The sequence below is a fragment of the Peromyscus californicus genome, unplaced genomic scaffold, assembly GCF_007827085.1.
Source record: "Peromyscus californicus insignis strain IS unplaced genomic scaffold, ASM782708v3 Scaffold_14__1_contigs__length_90479793_seg_2, whole genome shotgun sequence".
NCBI classification, from domain to species: Eukaryota; Metazoa; Chordata; class Mammalia; order Rodentia; family Cricetidae; genus Peromyscus; species Peromyscus californicus.
This window is the reverse complement of record NW_026294436.1, coordinates 59,121,157-59,147,584: the sequence shown is the minus strand read 5'-3', so window position 1 is coordinate 59,147,584 and position 26,428 is coordinate 59,121,157. Positions and strand designations below refer to the sequence as shown.

At 37.5% G+C, this 26,428-nt stretch overlaps 1 protein-coding gene across 2 annotated transcripts in view; it reads right to left on the bottom strand.

Annotated features, from left to right (window-relative positions):
* The window catches only part of Spta1 (spectrin alpha, erythrocytic 1), a 71,727-nt gene extending 46,087 nt beyond the window's left edge, over window positions 1-25,640 (bottom strand). For both annotated transcript variants that reach the window (XM_052736659.1, XM_052736660.1), the window contains exons 1-19: window positions 25,617-25,640; window positions 23,773-24,009; window positions 22,425-22,550; window positions 20,091-20,231; window positions 19,208-19,354; window positions 18,748-18,881; window positions 17,930-18,074; window positions 15,995-16,149; window positions 15,014-15,149; window positions 14,800-14,901; window positions 13,781-13,918; window positions 12,910-13,020; window positions 11,357-11,434; window positions 10,585-10,740; window positions 7,488-7,692; window positions 5,368-5,549; window positions 4,598-4,841; window positions 3,127-3,249; window positions 367-584 (exon numbers count right to left, since the gene is read on the bottom strand). In XM_052736659.1, the coding sequence (XP_052592619.1) occupies window positions 367-584; window positions 3,127-3,249; window positions 4,598-4,841; window positions 5,368-5,549; window positions 7,488-7,692; window positions 10,585-10,740; window positions 11,357-11,434; window positions 12,910-13,020; window positions 13,781-13,918; window positions 14,800-14,901; window positions 15,014-15,149; window positions 15,995-16,149; window positions 17,930-18,074; window positions 18,748-18,881; window positions 19,208-19,354; window positions 20,091-20,231; window positions 22,425-22,550; window positions 23,773-24,009; window positions 25,617-25,640 (2,802 nt within the window). The remainder of the gene's footprint in view (window positions 1-366; window positions 585-3,126; window positions 3,250-4,597; window positions 4,842-5,367; window positions 5,550-7,487; window positions 7,693-10,584; window positions 10,741-11,356; window positions 11,435-12,909; window positions 13,021-13,780; window positions 13,919-14,799; window positions 14,902-15,013; window positions 15,150-15,994; window positions 16,150-17,929; window positions 18,075-18,747; window positions 18,882-19,207; window positions 19,355-20,090; window positions 20,232-22,424; window positions 22,551-23,772; window positions 24,010-25,616) is intronic.
* Window positions 25,641-26,428: the final 788 nt, after the last annotated feature.

Here is a 26,428-nt window from a genome sequence, read left to right as displayed (position 1 = left end):
CAGGACCTCTGGAAGAACAGCCAGTGCTCTCAACCTCTGAGCCATCTCTCCAACCGTAAGGTTCCCATTTTAAAGGTATAGTTAGCCTATAGAAGTGACTCTAGGTGACTCTGAGAAGTTCAGAATAGGACTGGGACAGATATAAATCTTTGATCACAGACTTTGGATCTAAGTATTCTTTACAGGACCTATGGAATTCTATGAGATTAGAAAAAAATGTCATGTTCCTTTGGGGTCTCTATTAACTTTGGGTATATTATAGCAGATCAAGGCAAACAAAAAAATCACTGCTGAAACAAGATAATCTAGCATTTGATGGAATTTGGTGACTATTCACTGGACCATGGTCATTCCACCCCACCTTACCCCAGCTGCTTCTTCATCAGCTCCATAGTTTTTATTGTCTACGATTGGTTCTTTCTCTTTAATCCATGCTTCTGCTTCATGCAGATCTGCCAGGTACTGTTGGAGTTGGACACTGGCCTTGAGATCATTTTCCCGTCTAATAGCTCGAGCATGGAGAGACTCCATATTTTTGTTCAAGCTCTCAACCCTAGATGCTATGTCTTCTGCAGCAAAGTGTCCTGTGGAGTAGGTATAGGCATAGTGAGTATGACCCTGGTTCATAGCTGTTGTGTTCTAATCCTCATCAAACCATGGAGAAAAACAAGAGGCAAGAAGATGATGCTAAATTTAGTAAGGATTACAATAGAATTCCTGGGAGTTGGAATGTCTTAAGTGAGATTAAGCAGCAATAGGTGGGCGATAGATGTATATATGTGATAGAGAGTGAGTTGGTTTAAGCTAAGAAATACATACACAAAAATAAGACACCCATGAGTGCTATAAGGCTCAGAGGATGAAAACCATTTGTTCTCTAGATTCAGCAGAAGGACTAGCAGATCTCCATTTTGCCTTAAAAGTACAAAACTGGTCAATATGGAAAGTATAATGATTTTCAGAGCATTACTAAAAGGAAAGGAAAAGGAAAAGATGAGACATGCTCTAATGATGCTGTAGCTTATGTCCTAGATAGTTTGGAGGTTCTGTGCCAGGAAACTAACCCAAGCTAAATCCAAGTTAATGAGATAGTGAATGGGAAATTCAAGAACTAGAACTTGTGAGACAGAGAACACAAGAGATGGGGTCTTCACAGAGGAGGAGCTTCAAAGATGTTCAGTGAGGTCCATTAGGATGTCTGCCTAATGAGTCATTTGTATACATGCAAAGAAAAGATGAGAAGTGGTGTGAAGGCAGCCGTCATACAGTCCTTAGGACTCATCTAAATCTGCAGGTAGGTAAACTACAACCCAATGAACTGAAAGGATACCATTAACGCAAAGTAGGGTCATTAGAAAGGTATGTTAGTACTAGACTTATCTCTAAAGTAGTCCAATGGTACAGTCTGTCCGAAGAATCACAATGAAGATCCAAGAAGCCCTATGGCTGTCATACTGAAGAAACAAATATGAATGATAAAGAGGAAAGGTTCAGTAGCTTAGAAACGAGATTCATGGCAGACAGTGGACAACATCAGACTTCAAATCAGAAACTGCAGCTCTGAGGGCAACATACTTGCATCTTTAAGGCCTAAGGAAGCTACTTTGACACATAATGAAAATACACTTGAAAAAAAATGAATGTAAAATAAATGAAGACTTTCGTATGAACATAAGCAAAGGGACTTATGGTTAGCTGATCACACTACAAGGTCCTCCAGAAGAAGTTCTTCAGGTAGGAGGAAAGCAGTGCAGATGGTAAGCTCGACGAGCACAAAGGAGCAAGGAAAAGCAGAAGAGGTAAATATACGGAAAGAAATTTCTTATTTATCAATATTATTCAAAGCTAATTGAAAATTAAAGTCAAAATAATGTTAAAGCATCGAAAGATTTATAACGTAACAAAATTAAAATGTGTAACAGCAGGAAAAAGATGAAAATGGAAGAGTGCACTAGAAGATGTTTCATTACACATGAAATGCTATATTATTTAAGGTTAAATTGTCATAAATTAAAATATGTATTTTAAATCCTAGAATAATCGCTCCCAATGTTTTGCTCTCAGAATACCTATAAAAACTTAAAACAATGTGGAGTACCCCTATTAAGCTGCCACACATATGATTATATTTATCAATAGTTACCATATAAGAAGTTAAACATGAAATTTTGAGGTAAAAACTAATTAAAAGACAAACCAAATAATCACATTAAAAGAAACATTGAGTAGATTCAGAAAAAAGGAATATTTCTGGGAACAAAGATGGATATTTCATCTTGTAGAAATTACAAGTGATCAGAAAGACAAATACCTCAGCTGTATTTACATATAATAATAAACTTCCAAAACATTATAAAATAAGAACTGATGAGCATATAATAAGAAATAGAAAAATATCAACATCTATAGTCAGAGATTTAGAGAATCAAAAAGTTATGTGCTATGGCAAGATAGAATTATAAAACAAATGCTTAAACAACAACAACAATAAAGGAAAATAAATTTCATTGGTTTGAATAACTGAGTTCAGAACTCAAAATTTCTCAGCAAACTATTTCAACCTACACTTTTAAAAACTAGATACTAATAATTGATTAGTTAACAGGAGGATTGTAACCTGGGTTGCTTGTCCACACCTGGCATATGATGCTCAAATCTGAACATTCTATTTAGAGAGCAGAGCTTTCTAAGTATGGATGACAAACATGTTTTATAAAGTTTCATAAAATGAAAAATTTAAGGGAATGATGAAGCAAAGCTTTTAGATATTTGGAAGGCCTTACACAGAAAAAGGTCTCCTGTTTTACAAGGCTTTGAAACGTAGATTTGAATTCTGCAACTTCTCCAAAGAAGCATATTGATAATTTAGACTAAAATTGATTTATATTAATGAATTTGGATATGCAATAAATAATCCTCAAAAGTGTTTGAACATCTTTTACAGAAGGGTTATAAAAACACAATGAATACTGTTCTATCAGAAACACTCAAAGGGAATTTATTTATTAAATTGGAAAGTGATGCCATCTATTTTTAAACTCACTTTAATTACTAAGATTATCTAAATTTCTTCCCCAAGGTCTGTCATGGTGAGGTTTTGGGCAAATCAATCAGGGTCACACATACCTTCCTCTACCATTTTGTTTCCCCTCTCTGTTATTACTCGAATGCGTGGCTCATGGCTGGCAATGTCTGCCAAAATGACTTCATGTCTGTTCAGAAGATTCTTGGCTGCAACCAAGTCCTTGCCTGTGGAGAAAAAGAATTCAAGGTTTGATATTATACTTGTGAATGGGACTTGCTTATAAAACATGCTTCATCTGCTGCCCAATATTAATACCACACAAATATGACCACTGAGAATTTCATCCATTTTTACCCTCCCTGCTTCCTCAGCATACTTAACCCCTCTAATTTCCAGACTTTCTTCCCTGTACCTGGCACTACAGTATGTTGTGGAATATTATTTTAAGATGTGTTACATTTGTTTATGCTGTGGAACATTTGTTTAATGATGCAAAGATGTATTGCATTATTTTATGTTGCATTTGTTTAACTCTGTGAAGCTGTTACTTTGCCTGTCTAAAACACCCGATTGGTCTAATAAAGAGCTGAACAGCTAATAGCTAGACAGGAGAAAGGATATTCGGGACTGGCAGGTAGAGAGAATAAATAGAAGGATAATCTGGGAGGAAAAAAAGAAGGAATGAGAAAAGGAGGAGGAGGACATAGGGGCCAGCCACCCAGCTATACAGCAAGCCATGGAGTAAGAAATAATGAAAGGTATACAGAAATAGAGAAAGGTAAAAGCCCAAAGGCAAAAGGTAGACAGGCTAATTTAAGAAAAGCTGGTAAGAAACAAGCCAAGCTAAGGCTGGGCATTTATAATTAAGAATAAACCCCTGTGTGTATTTATTTGGGAGCTAGGTGGTGGACCCCTCAAAAGAACAAAGAGTAAAAAGAGTAAAAAACCCAACAACAGTATCTCTCCAGACACTCTCATGCTGCTTCAACAAGAATCAGGATTTTTTTTTATGAACTTTTTGCAGATTTATCCCTTGATGGCCTTTCATAGATACTCCCAGAACATCTGCATAAAGTTGTGCAATATTTGTGTGTGCTTTTCCTGAACATCAAAGCAACTATCCTGGAAGTCACACTTATGAATTAATAAGTTCTAAAGTGTAAGACAATTGTATATCTACACTTTACTTTTGAATCTTTGTGGTAGGTCATATAATTCTCAAAGGGTCACCAATAACCCAGACAAATATACTTGATACTTCAAGCATTAACCATTACTTCTCAGTAAAGAAGTATTGACAAAACAAATTTCAGCTCAATCTTCAGAAAGCTAAGCACTCCACAGCTTCCTAAAGGTCTGAACTCAGGCCATTGTTCATGTTTGTCTTATAAGGTGAATCTGTTGGCACAATTTTTAAATATTAAACATTGATGGAGGTCAGAACAAAGTTTCATGAGTCTGGTGTGGAAGAGCCACGAGTAAACTTTTATCCCATCACTGCTGTGTCTTGTTCTCTCAATCTGGAGAACTTGGTCCTTTCCTGACTGCTCAGTCTGATTATGTTGCACTGACCGAGATGCGTGGAAGCTGCTGAGGGTTCAGTCTCCTGGATCCAGGCCTCCTCATCTTCTGAATCTCTGCAAATCTGTAGTAGCTTGAGCAGGTCGATGAGTTTCTTCTTCCTCATGGTCAATGGCTCTTTCAGAGCTTCAAAGCGGGACACCAAGGATTCCTGCTTTGCACGGATGTCCCCAGAGTCAGGATGGCCTATTTCTTCAAAATGCAGAGCCAAGTCTGTAAGGGTGTCCACTTGATTCTGGTGAAGAAAAACAATGTGTGTTGGGAAATTACATAATTTATAAAGAATGGATGAGATGAGATTTTTCAAATACTGAAAGTTGGGGCCCTATTAATTTAATGTTCTGTGAAGGTAGGATTATAATATTTTTAAAAAGGATCAGTAAGATTACATGGATACAGAATACCAGAATGGGTAGCTCTTACATTATAGATGATAGTATTGATACAGACTCATGTAAAATGAGCTACAAATGAGCAAATGAAAATTAGCTGTCTAAAAAAGCCTAGGATTCTAGACTGAGAAATTGGCATGATATTTAGAAGAGTCAGTAAGTGCTTACATTGGTCATCCGTTTCTAGTGGACATGCTCAGGAGAATGAAAGGACTTGGGAGGTACTGGAAAGAGGCAGTTCACCAACTAAGTTTTTGAAAAATTTCCTTTGGTTTCCTGATAACTTAGTAGGAATAATAATAATTATAGATTATGCATATGCATAGAGTATATGTCCAGTTTTCTACAATTAGCAAAAAAACTAAAAACCTGACGAGCAGCCACAGCTGACTCCAGAAGTCCATGTTTCCTCAGTAGATTCTGCACATCCGCCAGGCCTTTCCCATAATCTTCAGAGGTAACCTGCCATTCTACATCCTCTAGCCAGTGCTTCAGGTCTTCTGCATTGTTATCAAACTGTAGCAGCTGGTTAGCTTCATGCAGCTGAGTCCCTAGGGGAGAAGACACAGAGAATTATGGCTTTTTCTCTGCACACTATAATACCCTATCCCTCAACTTAGGGAGAAATATATTTGGACATTGCAAAGAGAAAAATTAGAGAACCATCTCCTGTGGTGATATTTTATCTGTGTCCCCAATAAAGTTTATCTGAGGATCAGAGGATAAAGCCAGCCACTATATTAAACATAGAAGTCAGGCAATGGTAGCACATGCCTTTAATCCTATCACTCGGGAGGCAAGAGTCCATCTGGATCTCTGTGAGTTCAAGGCCACACTGGGAACAGAGTCAGGTGTGGTGGCACATGACTTAAATTCCAACACTAGTTAACCATAAAGGTCTGGAAGTCTGTACAGACAGACAGGAAGTGACATAGCTGGGCAGGAAAAGGAAGTGATGTAGTTGGGTGGAGAGAGAAAATGAGTTAGCACAACAGAAAGGAATATAGGCATGGGTATATAGGAAGTAGGTAAAGTAAGGTTGGTTTTGGCTTGTCCTATTCCTCTGATCTTTCAGAATTTATCCCAATATCTGGCTCTGTGTTTTTTGTTTAATAAGACCATTTAAGATCCATGTTACAATCTCACATCCCATTATAGAAGAAGTCATCTTAAGTTAGTACTAATTTTGGTGGTATTTGGTTTTAAATATGGAGATGTTATCAAAACATAAACAATAAGTTACATAGTCTGGTGAAATGTAGTTCTACTTGCTAGTTGTCAACACTTACATTGTACAGACCCTTCTTCGGATGAGATTCAAATCCAAACATCACATTTTCTAAACTTTGGGGCTGGGTAAGTTGAAATTCTGAGGTTGTTTGGAGTATGGCTAGCCTTACTACTAGTGACTGTCTTTCATCACAAACCATGGTTCATTATTTTATCTTCTAGAACTACCTTCATGATTCCCATTATATTTGGCTAATTCTTTATTCTATTACCTTGTAGCTATTTGTATTATTATTCTTCAAAGAAATTACTATGTCTCCTGCTGTGGAAAGTAGTCATTACATCTTATTATTAAAACATTACATTTTTTTCCTTAAGCCCCAAATCTGGATAACATCCAAAGAAACCAATGTAATATCTTCAACACCCTTTTCTACACCCAGGTCAAAATCCTGTCTACAGATGAAAGTCATAACAGTGCAGATATCAATAGAGAAAACATCATTTGTAATAATTACTGACAGACAAATGGTTAATTTACAAATGTAAGGTGCAAGAAAAAATAGGTTAAAGATATGTATTTGAAAACTTACAGCAGGGTCTGATCCATTTCTACATAGGCAAAAAAAGAAGCATTTTATCAAACTCTATAAGATTGTTGATATTACAATATTAACAATCCTAAACTCTTAATGTCAATTTTAACACTTTATATTATGACCCATTTATATATCTAGTTTATATAACCAAAATATGTTAAAAATATAGCATAAAAAATTCTGGCATATTAGGTTTAGATACAAAACCAATACCAAATTTGTGGCTTTCAATATTTTAACAGAGATCTTGCCTTAGAGGAGGTGGGAATGGGAGGTGGATTGGAGGGGGAAGGGTGGAGGGTGGGAGGTGGGAGGACAGGGGAATCGGTGGCTGATATGTGAAATTAAGTTAATTATAAAATAAAGATATTTTAAAAAAGAAAATAAAAATTTAGGAGAAAATTGAAGAAAAAAATGAAATTTCAACAACAACAACAACAAAACCCCAGTGATAAATAAAGAAAACATTTAAAGGATTAAATATATAATGTGATATATTTAGACTAGATTTTAAATGTTGATGACCAGAGGACATGGGGAAGCAAATGGCTAGGGTCCCATAGCAAACAGTTCACCAAATAATTTGATGCTAAAGAGAGAAATAGTAGATTTCAGAACTTAAGAATTGAATTACCCTTTACGCAAAACTTTGCTCCTAACCTTTTTGCGCTGTTGCCTCCATCAACTCTTTCCAGAGGTTGGCAACCTCACTCATGCGAGTGGCCACAGCATCAGAGGCGTAGTGACCATCCTCAATCATCTCCTTGCCAGTTTTCTCCAGGTTGTTGAGCATAATCTCATTGGCTGCCAATTCCCTTTCAAAGTCTAGTTGCTTCTGAACCCGGCTCTTCAAGTTCTGTACATCCTGAGAGAAGATGAGAAAATCAAGGAAATCACTGCTTGAAGAAGGAAAGACAGACATTTTAAGAAAAACCAGGAAGACGGTGAGACTCTATAGAAAAACCAAATTGGAACTGAGCTGGAAGATTCCATGTTCATTATCTTTCATAGTACCAATCAGGCTAGTAGACAGAAGGCATCAACAATCTAGGCTAGTAGAGAGAAGGCAGCAACAATTTTACTCAGCTGTGAATTCTACTACGTAGAACACTAACATGCAAGATGACTGCGCCTACTGGTGAACTGGAGGCAGGACTGCCACTGGAGTAAACAACTGTTCTCTGCTTAGATTTGAAGCTTGTTCTCCCAAAGAGAACTCACATTTGGTGCTATAAAGCTAGTCAAAAGGCCATGGCTGAGGCGGTCTTATCCCCCAGGGGTAACTACTCATGTAAATTGTCACGGTGTCAAACTGCCTTATAAACATTTATGTTTATATACATAGGCAAATGTTACTCCCAGCCTTAATCAGAGAATCATATGTGTGCAGTAAATGATGGTGAATGCAGAGATACATGGCTGATGAAGGTGCTGACAATAAGTGAAGGTTGAGAGCTTAGCCATCAACAGCCTATATAAGGCTCAGGGAACATCCAAAAAAGAGAGTGGAAAGAGTATAAGAATCAGCCGGGCGGTGGTGGCGCACGCCTTTAATCCCAGCACTCAGGAGGCAGAGGCAGGTGGATCTCTGCGAGTTCGAGGCCAGCCTGGGCTACAGAGTGAGTACCAGGAAAGGCACAAAGCTACACAGAGAAACCCTGTCTCAAAAAACAAAAACAAAAAAACAAAACAAAGCAAAAAAGAATATAAGAATCAAAGGATAGGGAGAAGGGACGTGAAATGCTGGGCACAGCACAGCCAATGCAGTCATGATCTGACTGTTGGTGTGACCGATTGATTGCAATGGGCTGCGTTATAGTGGGCCTATCAACAGTCAATCACAGGTCAGCAGGAACTTATGGGACCCTACCCTTCACTGCTGAACTATTGACTACTGATGGATCCTAGGGGAAGAGTCTTTATTGTCTTTAGTTGTTCATCTGCCAATGAGTTCACTAGGCTCCAATGCATGCATAGCTCCAAATCCATGATCACACAGATGATTCAGGTCAATAAAGTCAGTGCTACAGGAGCATGTGCACATGTATGCATGCGAGCACACCCCCCCTCCCCCCCCACACACAAAGCTAAGGAATAAAATCCTTGAACCAAACTCACAAACATAAAACAAAAACAAAAAATTTTGTGAATGTGGAAAAGGAGTTTGTAGGGGCAAGGTGGAATAATAGTGTGGGAGAAAGATTAGAGAGGCTGGAGATTATAATAAGAAAACAGGAAGAATGCAATTCATAATCCATGAAGTTGTTAAAGAGCAAACTCAATAAAAGTTATTAAAAAAAGAGATTTTGAGGGCAAGGAGTGTTGCTATAAATGTTAAGAAAAGAATACAGGGAGAAGCCAGAGAAGAGTTAGAGGGGGAGAGTGGTAGGGAAATTATGTAAATACAGAACTCATGTAAAGAAGTATCACAATAAAGTAAATGCAACAAAGAAGGGAAGACAAAGAAAAGGATTCTTTCCCATTGTTTGGGAAACTCATGTGGCAATTTTTCCTATACACAAGGAAGAATGTCTAAGCCTTCCATCGCTAGGTCATGAAGATTAATAAGACCCCCTGCAAGCATGAGTCATCAGTCATGTGAGAGGTGAAAATTATTTTCTATTTCTTTTTCAGTACATATACCACCCATGCATTTGCATTTTAGAACTCTGTTTACTCTGGACACACAAGAACTGCTACTCCTATAGAAAATGCAAACACGTGGTTTGTAATTCCATAGAGTGAAAGGTGAAGTAAAGTGTTCAAAATTACCTAAGGTATGAACCAAGTATACATTTATGAATAAAGCAAATATAGAAAAGTAGATACTTTCAATATTAGCCTAGAAACTGAGAGACTAATCTGAGCCTTGATTGTTAATGTGAAAGGTTAGAAGCTGTATACACGTGTGCACATAATAGCTTGTCATTACATATGTGAGTGAAAGCATGCATTGGCACAACTCTAATGAAAAGAAATCAGTAGCCTAAAGATTCCCCAGCAACTTTCACAGTCATAGAAACTAAAAGAATACAGGGCAAAATTTCAAGCCCAGGTTGCATGTGAGAGTCTATGCTTTCAATCTTTACAGGTAGCATGCTCTAAATAACTAGTTACCTTTGGACACCTTCAAATTCAGAAGTGTGCTTCTTCATTCATAAAATAAAGAATTGGTTTCTTCTAGCCAGAAAGTTGAGGGAGTGAGTCTACATTACCCAAATGCTTAACTTTCTTCTGCACTTACTTTAGCTTTAAAGAATTTGAGTTAATGACTTGAACCAGGCACAATATTATCAATTGCAAAGGTATATAGAAGGATCAGTTATGGTGTCAGCACACAGCTTTAATTCTAGCTGCTCAGGAGACTGAGGTAGGAAGATTTTGAGTCTGAGACCTTCTTGGGAACATAAAAAGAACCTGTCTTAAAGGTTCACCAATGAGAGAGGTATGTAGAAGAGCAGAAGGTATACTAAGGGACTACAAGTATCCAAGCATGGAGCATCCTTGCCTATCATCCGTTAAGGACACTAGAAGGTGGTCTGGTTGAGAGAGGAGAAAGAAAGGGTATGGCAAAACCAGAATCCAGACCCTTGGGTTTTATCTAAGTGTACAGCCCCAGGGAGCCATCACATTTTTTCATGCTCTGTTTTGTCATCTGTTAATGAAGGTCATCAGGTGCCTTTAGCTCCAAACTACAATTCTATGAATCCAATTGATATGCCAATAGGTATAAACAAGGTTGAACAAATCTCCCTACCTTGTAATCTTCATCATCAGCCAACTTTTTCTTCTTAATGATCCAGGTTTTTAGGTCATCTGAGTCTTGATACAGTTGTTGGAGAAGCTGTGAATCTACCAGCAATTTTCGTCGAGCAGCAGCCCTTTCACGCAGGGCGTCACACCTGGCCAACAACTGTGAAGCACACATACACACACACACACACACACACACACACACACACACACACACACACACACACACACACACCCATCCATCTATTAATCTGTGAATAAGCTCACAGCCAACAAAAGCAAATATAGACAGTTGAGGTTATTGCCCACCCTGACCTTCTTTCCCCCAATGCTCTTCCTGATCCCAGTGCACAGGCAATGTATTGGTTAGTTTTGATCAATTTGTATAGACTAGTCACATGGAAAGTTCAAACTTTAATTCAAGAATTTCATCCATAAGACTGACCTGTGGGCATATTTGTGGGGACATTTTCTTGATGAATGATTAATGTGAGAGGGCCATTTCCACTGTGGAGAGTGCCACCCTTGGTCAGGTGGTCTTCAGTTTTATAAATAAGCAGGCTGAGCAAGCCATGAGGATTAAGTCAGTAAGCAGCACTCCTTCGTGGTCTCTACTTCAGTTTCTACCTCCAGGTTCCTACCTTGGCTCCCCTTTATAATGTACTGTACCCTGAAAGCCAAATAAACCATTTCTTCCCTCAAGTCACTTTTAATCAGTGTTTTACCACAGCAACAGAGAAGGAAAGGCAGATAGAGGCCATGGGCCTTGGGCATACCCCATCACGAATAGTAGCAATGTTCTCAGAGTCGTAGTGGTCATTCTCAATAAGGTTGGTTGCAGTCTCATTCAAGGTCTGAAAAAAAAAATACAATGACTTTGCCTCAGCAACAGTTAAATGAGTGGCCCTAGTTCGAGTACCTCTTTAAGATAAAGAATACCAATGTATAAGTACAAGAATCTAATCTTGAAGATTAGAAGGCCTGGATCCTAGTTATAAATTCTGATATGCTTGTACTTCAGAAAGTATACTCTAAGCTTAATGATTATCTTTTCTGCACTATATTTTTTTCTAGTCTAGGTTATAGTGCATGAATTTAGATGTCACTATGAGTAGACACAGAAGAAGTACTACCAAGGCTAGAACCAATATCATTTTCTTATCAGTTATTCTGTCTAGCCCATCCAGCAATCTATTATATGCATCTGTAACTATATTTCTGTTTATAGCTACACTGGAATAAGGAGAGAAGAAGTATATAAAACATTTTTTATCCATATTCATTCATCAGTCCCTCAAATTGCTAAAGTTCAGAATGTATTTATTAGTTGGGATAGGAATATATAAAATGTGTTATAACACAATAATATGAATTACTCTATACTCAGCTTTTTACCAGTGAGTATGTATAATAGATATATAAATTAATTAATAAAGTGTCACCTTATTGTGATATTAATTAGTAGGGGAGATTTAGAGTTCACTTATTATTTTCTATGCTAGTGTTGGTGATGATATATATATGTGTGTATATATATATATATATATATATATATATATATATATAGTGTGTGTGTGTGTGTGTGTGTGTGTGTGTGTGTGTGTGTCTATTGTGTACTACCTTAGGAGACAATTAAAGATAGACAGTGTATTTCATCCCTTACATATTCATCATGCTCTTGAAGTCCTTCTCATATATTGATAAATTTTATGGCACACTATAACCTAAGTTCCACAGAAAATCTCTATACTAGCATTAGATGAAAAAAATAAAAAATGAATATTATAATATATTAAAGGAAAGTAATGCTTCAGGAAAATGTATATAATTAAACATGAAAACTTTGAGAGAAGAAAGTACATTAAAATATTATCAAAAGGAAAAACATTTGAAATATTTAAATGATGATTCTATGTTGAATATGGATCTAGCATTTTTATTTACAATTCAAAATACATAATACAAAGTATGTGCTTCATTAGAAGATGTCTTACCATCTTGAGACCTCTTCCTAAATGCATTTTGTAGATCAAGAAATTTATTGATGAAATGGGTATTATTATCACTGCTTTGGATATTTTCCTTTTTTTCCAAAAGATAAATCTTGATTTGGTTTCACACTATAAACAATCTATATGCTCACAGAACCAAACCACAGCGTTTTAAGACATGTAAGTAGATACTATCAACAACAAAGGAAGGGGTGGCAATTCACAACAACAGCCCTGATGTTAGGTTTTGTAGTCACAATGGTGATTCTGTTTAGAGGCATGTATGGAAACAGTGTATGGAAATAGGAAACCAATGTTCAACCAGAAGCATTACTTACTATAATCTTTTCTTCCTGGGCAGTGAACGCTTCTTCGAAGTCATCATGTTTCTGAAGAAGGGCTTCTACACTGCTCACTGAGTTTCCCAGGTCCTCATTTTCTAGGAAGGCCTGTAGAAGACAGAAAGACACATCCTAGGTTTCCTCACTGGTAAAACCCATTTCCTCTTGGAGTTTCCAGAGACAAGGACAAAGGAAGGAGTCTAGGGAACTGTAGAGCAAGGTGAGAATTGGCACAGATAAGGATATTCTGTAGAAATTAACTTCAAATACCATGAGCTTAGACTCCCAGTCTTTTAATGCTTGCATGCAACTTTCTTACCTTTATCTCTGGATCTATTCACATGAATTTCTCTCAACAACTAACTAAATATTATTTAGAGTTCTCAAAACTACCCCAGGAAGACTACATTCTTTCTCGAAGTCTGTTCATTAACCCTGTCTGACTTGTAAAATTTTCTTCCTGAGCCCTTACCAATTTGATATTCATTTTATTTTTCTTTAACTGTAGTCAAAAATCTCTGTGCCGCATACTTAAACAAAGCTTTTGAGATAGTGTCACTAGGCAGAACAGACTGTTTTCAAACTTCTGACCCTCCTGAGGACTCAGCATCCTGAGTCTTGGGATTGCATGCATGCTCACTATGCTCAGCTTGTAATTAAATATTTTTATATGCTTTTGCACATGAAGGGGATTGTAGCAGCAGCTTTAGAGAGCAAACTCGTCTTTACTTTTTGCCATGATCATACTGCAGTTCCTGAGACAATTTTGTCCAAAAGAAATAACTTCTCGGGTGCTGATAGTAGTCAAAGCGGTAAATAAAGAATGGAAGAAGTGATATCTGAAGACTGACCCAGTGCCACCTGTTACCTCTTGTCTGCTCATCCAACTATCCACTTGTTCACTGTCTCGGCAGAAGAGGTGGAAATCCAGGCACTGATGATACTGATGCTGACATTTGTCCCATAGTTCCAGCAGGGCAGCCCAGTCGTTGGCTAGTCTTGTCATCTTAGCAAAGGAAGGGACATTGTATCAGAAAAAAATTAACTAATAAATTTTATCCTTCACTTACTGAGCAGCTAATAAATGCAATGCTATTTGAAAAGTGCAAAAATGAGTAAGAAATGAGCTATTCTCCTAAGGTCCCACCAGGCAAGCAAGTAAGTGCAGTATGGAAAAGTAGGATATATGCCATGAAAGAGACATAACATGCTTTATATGTTTAAAAAAAGAAGAAAAGATTAATTCAGGTAGGACGATCTAGGGAACAAAACTACAGAGAGTATAAGGACTGTTGTACCAAGAAATTTACAGAGTTAGTGAGGAGCATCAGGGATGATGAATAACATCAGAACATAAGAAAATTATATTGCCAGGTCATGAACAGTTATGTCATACGTTGCACTTTGGAGAAAAATGGGTAGACATTTGATGATTTCCTCATCAGTGGTGAAACATCAGCTTAATTTGAGTGTTGTATAGAGGAGAGCAGAAATGGTCCAAGTACATATCACTGGACTAGACATTGTAGGAGACCCAAAGATTATTAAGGTACACACAACACTGAATTTACCATCTAGAGATGAGTGTGAGGGTGTGATAAAATAAAGCAATGATGCAAGATGATATAAAGGTTTCAAATGAGGTGTTAAGTCAGAGAATTGATGTAGTAATATCCAAAGCAGAGCAATCACTCATCTTGTGAGGATTTTGAGTGACTCAGCTTAGCCATTGCAGATGTGATGAGGACTAGGTAGACTCCAGACACACCATTAACATGTTTAGGTGTCTCTTTCCCTCTTTTCAAAGAGAGATTACCATATGAGCATGAGATAGATTAGGGCTGAATATATTACTGAAACTTTATACATTGTGTGAAAGCAGCTTACCTTCTCACGAATTTCCTCAGAAGCTTCATGATTGCCATCCAGCAGATCTTGGCCAGTTGCATCAGCAGATTGAAATCGGTCATCATAGGAGTCAATCTCATGCTGTGGTCACAAAGCAGAATGTCTCAAATGCGGCAAGAAATGACCTGGATTTCTCAATATTGAACAAAATCCTTCCATCCTTTATCCTATTAGGGAAGCCTTTGCTCCTTACCTTATGCTGCTGGTGTCTGGCTAGTAGTGCTTCCCCACTGGCTACATCTGTTGGCAGCTCATCAGCATTGATCAGAGCTGTCTTTTCCTTCATCCAGCCTGAGAGCTCATCATAGTCAGATAAGAACCGATGGTACCTGTGAGAAAAACAGGATAAAGGACAGGAAGGAGATATCTGATTTGAAAGGACTGTGAACAAAAGGTTATGAGTGGCATAAGTAATGGCATGTAAGGTTCATCTTGTCCTAATACCATGTCTCTCTCCCTTTCCCCTGCAGTGGAGTAGGTTATGAAGCCTTTCTACACAGGGTGGTAGATCCAAGAATAGGTGTATCATTGTGTGGGTGTTCCAATTCTGTCACCTTAAGGTCACATCCACCTCAGAGTAAAGTCTCATGATGCAGCCAGAAAATGGATACATGTCCTATAACTCTCAGAGTAGGGAGAGAGTTGGGTTTTCTCAAAAATAGCTTCGCTAATATTTATTCTATTAATCTACTAGTAAGGTCATTATCCATTCAAAAAGTTAAATATTCATCATTTGGTTGTAAATCATAATGATACCATGAGTACTATCTTCTATCTCTTGATGGTTGGATTACTATCTCGAAGAATTAACTACTAAAAGGACACCTTGTTATCATAAATTTTTATAACTTTTGGCTGGTAGCCAAAACACAATTCTGGAGTCATTTTGACTCTTTGGCTTGAAACCTTATTTACAATTTTTGTTGGAGTCAAGATCTTTCCAACTTTATAGTCTGCTTTATAAAATCTTACAACTATCTAGACAGGAACAATAAAGGAGTGTGATTGAGGATGTATGATACTGAGTAGTATACTAGTTAACACAAGAACTTTCTTTGACAAATTAAATTTTCATTTGCCTCTACAGAGCAGGCAGGAGAACTGAGAGTCCTTTCACCCTTTCTCTGTTTTGGGACCCCCTGGAAGAGGTAGAACAAGATGTGTAATTTCTGACCCATAAGAAGCCTTCAGCTTTGCATATCTGTTAGTGGCCAAGGCACGAGTGCGTTCCCAGTTGGAGACCAGATCCCCTTTCATCTGCTGGATCTGAGATGCATCTGCAGGATGGGAAATCATCAGCTTGTCTGCTTTGGCACATAACTCCTTCACCTTTGGAATAAGAAAGAAACCTACTAAAAAAATCAAGCACTGTGACTCCTGGCAGAACTTTATGGGAGAGAGTATAACAAAAACAATCACATGAATAGTAATAACTGATAAGTATATTTATATGAACATACTTTACTAATATAAAATATCCTATGTTAATGACAATTTTTTAAATCCTTATTATCCTACTATGTTCCATACTCTATAGGCATTTTCTCTTATTCTTATGTTACATGAGTAACAACAGACAAAAACTATTTTATTCACTCAGTAATTCTGCTCGTTGTCTGAAGCAAGGTTTGGAACCAAGTTTATCTCTCGCCATCTCTCTATGATGTCTCTGTAGATGTTATTGTACAATCATAAAGGACACTTTTGTAAGAAAACCACATGACTCCTTTTGAGCTTTAGGCCAGGTATACTATAGTGTAATATAGACATGGGTGACTTTCCACATGTCATAATTATTTCTTTAATTATTAAAATATAATCAGATATTGTTGAGAGTTTGAAGTTTTGTTACCATAACACATTAAATCCTATAGTTTCAGCATTTATTACTAGAGGAAAATAGACCAGCAATAACAACAACAACAAAAATCCAAGAAATGAACAATAGTGGAAGAGGACACTGGAAACGGACCTGGAGACAGGGCTTTATTCAGAGCAAGCACGTGTGATCTTTCTGTACTCTGCCTCTTTGTTGGAAACATATGGGTTTCTGCCTTAATTGTAGCTAAAGTTGTAAAATGGAGTATAATGGTAAGTTTTGATTGCCAACATGATTGGGTTAATAAACGCCTAACCTAGTAAAGCACTTCTCTGTCTGTGAGAACAGTGTTTCTAGAGACAACTAGAGCTCTAATTACTCAATCTCTTGATGGATTTATAATCTGGTATTGTGTGTAGGGGTATAGGGTGATAGAAGGTAAGAGACTAGGTGTAGTTGGAGGAAGCAGGTCAAGGAAAGGCATGTTCTTGAGAATTCTATTTAACTCCACATGTTTCCCATATTCCTGTCTCTACATCTTGGTCAACCATTAAGTGAACAGCTGTCCTCCACCACTTTTCTATCACCACGATGTCCTTCCAAAGCACATGAGGCCAAGGAATGGTAGACTGAAATCTCTAGAATCATGAGCTAAAACAAGCATGTCTACACTTACATAGTTTCTGCTGGACATTGTGGTCACAGTGACAGAAATGTCAGTAACAAGGGAAGAAATAAAAGACAGAAATTGTCCAGAAATATAGGCTTGCTCTGAGTTCTAGTGTGCCTATGTCTGTTCCTCTAGACATAAAAATGAGAGCTTTTCAGTGTTTAGAAGGGAGTGAAAAGATAGATTTAGATTTTAATGTCTCTCAGTTTATTATGAAAGAAGAAAATTCATTCCTGATTTACAGTATGAAGGACAAAAACCAGGATCTAGCTGCAACAGAAGAAAATGTGCTCAGAGGGAAGACTCTAGTCCCAAGGTGTTTTATTGAGAGCAATTAATGAGTTTCTTGGAGGTATTTTCTTTAGTTGCAAAATATACCACAAATATGAAACAGATGTGTGTATTAAAATAAAAGCAGTTTGAATAAAAAGTAAAGACTTGCGGTCTCACTGAACAAATATGAATTAGAATGAGGAGGAATACTGTAACAGCACAGAAGAATCCATCCTTTATTGAAAAGTGTGAAATGACTATGTCTTCTTGAGGATGGTGCTAGACAGGAGGATCACCATGTACATTTTATAAGTCTGGGGCTAGCCATCTCTCCAGCAAAGGCTTACCTTGTCATCCATGACAGCAAGATTCCTCTCGAGCCCCTTGTGACTGTGAAACAGTGCCTCAGAACTAACAAGATCTTTGCCGTAGTCCTCAGAGGTGAGTAGAGGCTCTTTCTCCTCCATCCACTGGATGGCTTCAGTGACATCCCTACCAGACAGTGTCATGAGCACCCACAAACCAACATGGCAGGCATGACAGGGCAAACTGACCCACAAGACCAGCTTAGTTCCCACAAGTAGCAACATCTCTATTTTTCAACAAACTGGCATGAAGTAACTTAAAACGTACTTGCTTGTCAGTTATTTTTTGTCTAATGTTCTAGCCCAAGGGTTCTTGACTATTGAGCTACTAGAGACACTTCCTGTATCTGACATGTGAGCAGTTATTCACGAATGCCATTCTCTTTCCCTCTAACTCATCTAATTCTTACATAACCTCTTTGCTTCTGCAGTGCCAATGCAGCAGAGCTATACTATTTTATTGTTTGGATACCAAAATCTATATATTGGATATCAAGTTGGTCTTTGCTTTCTTAAGTCATTTGCTATCTCAAAGGTGAAAAAAATGATGGCTTTTGGCCTTTAAGGTATTGGTAAGTAATTGCTAACAGGAGTAGACAGAGGCTAATACAAATAAATCTGATGCACACTTATCAAGGCCAAGATGACACTTTTTGAAGTCCTTATTCACTAGCTTCCACTTCTGTGATGACTAGGATTATTTGCTTCTACTCCCTTACTTTAGATAGTGATGGAGATCAGATCCAGGGCCTCTGGTACACTAGGCCTTTATGTACTATGCTGTACCTTCACCATCATACCTTTTGAATCTTTGGAGGTCTGCAGCGTTCGAAAGAGTTTCTCGTCTCTTGAGAGCCAGGTTCCAGAGACGATCCCAGGCAGCATTTACCTCATCTTGCTTTGCCTTTATCTCAGGCAACTTAGGATGTTCTTCCTAAAAAAGAAAACACAAAGATGACATCATACCCAAAATAACTTTCACACTGAACTTACATATCACACCTTGTCACACTGTCATATAAAGAAGCATGGCTTCATAGGCAATGGGAGACCATTGCCATGGAACACACACACACACACACACACACACACACACACACACACACACACACACACACACACACACATACACACTGCCATTTTATGGATCAGAAAGGGGAGATTGTAACCAGAGAAGAAAAAAAGCTTCTCACGACATGTTGGTCCATGTAAGTGCATCCCTCTACTTTCTCTGGAATGCCTCTTTTGTCTCCACCTCACCTGGGCACACTCATTAGCATACTGGTTCACTTTGTCCACTTTTCCCTTCCGAGCCATCAGTTCTTCCTGGAACTCTTCAAACTTCTTATGCAGGACTTCAGTTCGTTCCCAGTCATCGCCCAGCTCCACTAATGTCACTATAGCTTCCTGTAAGTAAGGAAAAAGTCCACGGAATCACCAGTAAAAAAAAATCTAGAATTTTCTTTGCAGGTCGGAGGTTTCAAGCCCCTGTTAATTTCTCAGGATCACTCATATGGGGCCCTTTCTTGAGACAAGCCAGAAGCAGGAGAATGTCTTGGGATGACACCTTGATTTTGGGACTAGTGTCATTTGGGATAATCCTTTGGTGAGTTCAGGGGGATTGTTGGGAGTCTCCGGAAGTTCCCTCTATGCTTTAGAAGACAAATGAACAATTCTTCCTACTCTGCCTCCCTTTGAATCAAGCATCTGCAAAAAGCACTGCACTGAGCTCTTGTGTGTGTAAGACTTCAGCCCCAACTGGGGGACTATGCTTGAAGTAGTTATAGGTACTGAGAAAGAAAAGTTGAAAATTATTTCAGCCAAGACTCAGAGTTTAAGGAAAACCATTGAAGTGGGGAGTTAAACAGCATGGGGAGAGAGGGGTAATGAGTCTAGACCATACTGAAAGTATGGTGTTAGTCTTGACTTTACCATAATCACACCCATAGATTTAGGCTTATGCCCTACAACATTAATCTCCAGAATCTCCCCAAATCTTTGCCAAAATTCACCTTTTCTCTAAAGAATGAAGTCCATGAATAGATTCCTCAACTACTCCAGACTACTTGATTATGCTGTAGAGAGTGACAATAGAGTGCTTGGACAGAGCCATCAAAGTACCCAAGAGTATGCAAGATTGTACCTTTTCTTTGATCCACTCCAAGATGTCTTCACATTCCTGTGAGTACTGATAGAACTTCAGTGCCCGAAGAAGCACATCACTTTTCTCTTGGGTCAACTCCCACAGCAGATCCCACAGGCGGCGAAGTTCCATCAGATGAGTCTTTAAGGGAGAGAGAAAGAATGGCTGGGCTGGCAAATAGCTCAGTGGGGAAAAGCATTTGCCTTGAAAACCCAACAACCTGAGTTTGATTTCTGAAAACTATGGTTGGAGGAGAGAATGCCCTAAGCTCTCTGCAAACATATCATGCTACACACTATAAACACACGCACACACAAAAAACCACACACACATACAATGATAAATAAAATATGATTTAAAAATTATCAATGGAATGCAGAAATATGGAGGTGTAGAATAAGAAACTTGTACAGAAAAATACCTGATTAATAATCCCTCCTCCTATTCATTCATATACTAATGACTCAATGAATATCTAATGAGAGAAAAAAATATATATGAAATAGTTACCAAGCACGTGATCTTCCATGAGAGAAAATTGTATTAAAATATCTTGACATTTTAAAGAATTGAAAAATACTATCAGATGTCTTTGGAGCAAGTTTGCATAGAAGATGGCTCATTTTGCCTGAGCTCTAAGGACAGAAAGATTCCTGATGTATAGATGATAGGCAGAGAATGTTCTACATACAGCAAACAGCCATAGTAACAGCATAGGAGTAACATATGAACTCTTTTCAGAAAGTATAAAAGATATAGTTCTGCTGAGTAACTAGTAAACACTTTCATTAAAACAAGAAGATTATTTGGGTAGTATATAGTTTGACAACATATAGAGGAATTTGAGTGCCAGAGGAGACCAGAACATCATGCTGCACCAGTCATGGGAAACTGGCTAGCATTGTGCCATCTTTTAAAAAGCTTGTATCTTCGACCCCTCCATTGCCTAGAGTAGGATATGGAACACATTTCTCTGAATTCTACTGTGGTGTCCAGTGAAGCCTCAGTGGTGATGATACATAGTTGTTTAAAGACTTCTCAGGCATTTTTGTTTTGTTTTGCATTATAAGTTTTAGAAAACAACATCTTACTATGTAGTACAGACTAGAGTTGAACTTATCACCCTTCTGCCTCCATCTCTCCATTCTGGGATTACAGGCATACATCATCATATCCAGTTTTAAATATCTTACTTAATATAAGACTTTACACAGAACATTATAACATAGAAGTTCTATTTTAAACAAAAGAACAAGACTTGAGATTTTCTTGTTAATACTTTCTAATCAGATTATTTTTCTAGTTAAAATTACTTTTCTATTTTGCTGACATTAACATGGGATAGAATATTTATAATGCATATAGAAAGACTAGCCTCAATTGAAAATTATGTCATACAAATTGGTTTTGCAATTTAGACACACATAAGCTAAAAAGTGTACTTATATAACAGGAAGAATATATGAATTAGTCAAAAAGTAGCTGTGACATTAAGAATACTGACAGTAGGATCAGGATCCATCCCTGGTGCATGAACTGGCTTTTTGGAGCCCATTACCTATGGTGGGACACCTTAAACAACCTTTTGGCAAGGGGAGGGGCTTGGACCTGCCTTTACTAAATGTACCAGGCTCTGCTGACTCCCCATGGGAGGTGTTACCGCCTTGTAGGAGAGAATGGGGGGTGGGCTTGGAGGGAAGGATGGAGGGGTGGGAGGAGGGAAGAGGAGGGATCTGTGATTGGTATGTAAAATGAATAAAAACTTTATTAATTAAAAAAAGAATAGGCACACAGTGGTAAATGATTATTTAATAACTATGATGTTCAGGTCTCGACATCTAAGAAATTTTTCTAAATTAGGCACTTGGGGGGTTTTGTTTTGTTTTTTGTAAATAGAAAGGAACGTATGGAAAGGTATACTGTGAGAAATGGGGTGTATTTGAAAAAAGCAAACTTTCACTGGCAAACGGGAAAAATGCAAAGAAGATTCAAATGGGAAGACATCACTTCGAAGTCAGAATTAATAATTATGAAAGAGTCTTTATAAAGGTCATTTCATCTGAGAAATGTGGGATAGGCTGAAGTGGACTTGATCTTGACATAAAGACAAGTATAAGGACTGACAAATGACATTTCTACACCATCATCTTTTTCCACCTATGAAACACAAGGATGATCTGTCATTTCTCCTGCCTCAATTTCAATAAAGAACAAGCATTTTCAGCCCTTGTTCTAAGGCAGCTAAACTGAGATTTATCTAGCACAATCCACGGAAACCCTAGTAACACAATTAGCAACTAGAGGCTTGACTGTAAGATCCTACAACTCATTTACCTTGGTGTCATCATGGGCAAAATGATCTTCTGTAAATCGGGCTTCCCTGATTTCTTCTAGTTCAGGAAGCACCCTTGATTTGACTTGTACCTCTGCTACAAAGGATTCATGCTTCTGATACTTCCCCTGAAGTTTAGAAATCAGAGTTTATGAGTAATGAAATGCAGTCTCACGGGAACACCAAGTACTCTTTTGTTTCTCCTCTCAATTCTAAGCAGACTTCCCACTCCCCCACCTGTACTCAGCAATTTCCCTTGGCCATAGCAGAAACAATCCCATTCTGAAACAAACAAAGGTATACTCAAGGTAGAACACCTGAACACAACTCCCCAGAGGCCACACAGTCAGTCTTTTCTGTTGGCACTTCTTTTGGAAAATTATCAATAAAATAATATTCTACTCAAGGCTCCACAGACTCCTATGTGAATAAAACCATGTAATACATGGTGTCACTGAGTTCTCTTTTAAAAAGTACTGTGCAGAAAATGAAATTATCCATTAAAAGTTCATAGTAAGCTCTGCTCTTGTCATATGTGAATTAAGCTGTTGCACACATGCATCACCCAGATCTTATGGCACTGTTCCCTGCTCAATACCAATCACCAATTATGATCTTGCTATGCAACATGGCAACTGATAGATGTAGAACGTTCCACCAAACTTCTTGTCCTACAACCTTGTATTTGAACTTAACAGCTACTAAATAACAATTTTGAGGAAAGCTAGAATAATCGCCACTACTGAAGAGAATGGACAACCATTGCTTTAGAAGCACTAATGATTTTTACTATCTTAAAGAAAATCAGTTGTTTCATCATTAGTGTCACAATATTGAAAGCACATGGTATGTCAAAAGTTTCTTGAACTTTCAGCCACTATTTTGTCTAGTAAGCTCTCATAAAATGCTGACTTAGATTAGTCTTATTTGCAGATAAGATTCTGAAAGTTAAGAAGTAGAAGACAGGGATCACGTAGAAGTAGAACTTTTGTCGATAGTAAATGGTCTAATCTTTCTATGACGTCTATATAATTATAAGAATGCGAGTTCTGAATGAGATGTCAATGTGATGCAGTATGAGTTTGTATTTTCAACAGCTGATATACCGTCAGTTTTTGGTTTCTTTTCTCTTTCTTCTGTCTCATATTTCCAACATTACAAAGAAGGAGCAATGTTAGCCTTTTTCTTAACTAAATTTGTAAACTTCCCGTTCCACCATTTTGGCTTCATTCTATACATACAGTCAGGTTGTGCTTACACTCATCCCTCAACATTAACATAAAGAAAAGTCCATTTCACTCTCTAGAGAACTTAGGGTCAGTCGGGGGAACATCTGTGGCACTAAGTCACCTGTATATTCGTGGGCTCATAGGTCTTATCCTTTGCAGTCTCCATCTTCTCCATGATCCATTTCTCCAGGTCATCTGCATCTCTCCTGAAAACTTGATAGTGATAAGACTCTTCAAGCTTCTGACCCCTCTCAGCGACACGTTGCTTGAACCTCTGGTATTGGTCTAACACCTCCTGTCTTCTATGCTGGATTTCTTCTGCTGTTTCCAAAACCTTTGGTCCACTGCTTTCCATAACCTATAAGGTAGAAAGTCTCTCTGTGTTTTGAAATATTATTCTGTATCCCAAAATATGGATGAATGTGTTTACTATGTCAATTAAAGATTATAAGAAGAAAAATAAATAATGCTTCTGTTGCTACTTCTCATATTTATAATTCTATCTTTCTTATACATCCCAAGGCATTCACCCACATTACGTCTATGCTTATATTTGTTAAACCTGTTAATTCTTACTGTTGGAGGGGCTGTAATATAACTGTATAATTTTTAACTATAAATAGCTATTGCTCAGATCAATAGTTCTTAATCATCCAAAATATTCTATAGGAAGGACAAACTTGGACTGATGAAACAACAGCACAGAATTTCAGATAGACAATAAGGAAATGCTATTTTATACCTTTCAAAGGTTAAACAACATTAATAAGTGTTGATCAACTGTAACTTTAAGGAATAGTCAGGGATAGTTTGCAATTAATTTAATGAGTCACACACTGTGAATATTTTTCTTCTTATTCAAAAGCATAGATTATGTATTATGTACTCTTATTTGATTTACTAAAAAAAATTCTAAAAGTAAAAGAAAATCTAAATACACTTGGTTTCTACTCATTTGTCACAATTGTAAATTATTAGTGTTTCAGTAATTGGTTTTTAGAGTATAAAATAATTATATTCTTATCAAGACAAAATTATGTTTTAATTTAATGAAAACCAGTTGTATGTAACAATATCCAGGAAAATTTCCATAAGGCCATTTCTATAGAGTATTGATTCCTTTGTTTCTTATATCTAAAACATGCAATACAGAGTTTATATTTTAATGTTTCTTTATTTTTCATAAATAGTTTTCTAGGGCCAGTAATTACTGAGATGACTATAAATTTAAGTCATTCCACAGAGACACAAACTATTGAAGGCATTATTTGGTTTCAAATTACCTAGTTGTTTTCCATATGATATATCTGACTTCAGCAAGTAATTGTTGAGTTTTTATTATTATATAGGTGTAAAGTTCTAGGTTATAAACCAAACTAGTGGGAACTCATGAACTTTAGACCAACAGCTATGGAACCTCCATGGGACTGGACTAGGCATAAGCGAGGCAGTTGTGTAGCTTGATCCACTTAAGGGGCCTCCTGGCATAGGATCAGGATTCATCCCTAGTGCATGAGCTGGCTTTTTGGAGCCTACTACCTATGGTGGGATACCTTGCATGGCCTTGATGCAGCAGGAGGGGCTTGGACATGCCTTACTGAATGTACCAGGCTCTGAGGATTCCCTATGGGAGACCTTGCCTTGTTGGAGGAGAAAATCAGGGGTCGGTGGGGGAGGAATGTAGGAGGGGTGGGAGAAGGGAGGAGAGGGGTATCTGTGATTGGTATGTAAAATGAATAAAAAGTTCCTAATTTTTTTAAAAAAAGCTATACTACACGTACACACACACACACACAAAGTTATTTTTAAAAGTAAAACACTCACAAAATAATTAAAATCAAAATTTTCTACTACTGTAAAGTCAAATAAGTGTAATTTTTAACGACCCCGGTCAAGATGGAATAGAAAGTTCAGGAGAGATAGCTTTTCTAATTGCATCAGGGATGAGAATTCATCTGTACTCACAGTTTCCTTTGGAGGGTGCTCCATCGCTCCCCAAAGTCTAAAAGTTTGCTAGATGAAATGTAGCTAAGAGAGAACAATTGTTCTTTGAATGTTTAGTCTACCTCAAATAGGAATGCTGGAAACACGAATGTGGCAAGGACTAAGAGAAAAAAGTTTTAGACTCCCGCCAAGCGTAGACAATCTGCATTATCTCCAGGCGACAGTTTCAGTTGAAGCAGCAGCTGACAGCCACAGACAGGTGACTCAGCAGTTTTTTGGGGGGGCGCGCTGTGGTTCTCAGGACCTCAATAGGAATTTAAAAAAGAAAAGAAAGCAAAGTTTTCAGATGCAAAATTATGAAAGAAAAACAGTGACAGATGAAAGGCAAGTGTTTGTATTGGGTTGTGTTTTATTCAGTAATAGATCTTGTAAGGTCAGAGAATTTATAAATTAGGAAGGAATTTCAGGTTGCTCCTTCTTGGACTCCACAGTGGAGGGCTGAGAGAATTCAGAGAGGACATAACTTTCTTGTTCTGATCTCTTTCTAGGAAGTACAATCCAACTGCTTTGTCAAGACCCAACTTCAGGAATTTAACTACCTTTTAGTTAATAACCTATTTCAACGTTTGCTCCAGGGTCTTTCTGAAAATTGGGAGATTTTATTTATGACCTCATAGATTAGATTCTTAAAAAATATGATCTAGCAGTACCTTTAATCATTCAAGTAGAAAGTACAGAACAATAAGATGTATGAATGTGTTTATTTTAAAGTTAATAAAACAATATTTTAAAGTTAATGAAACAATAATTATTGTTTGGAAATATATATAAAT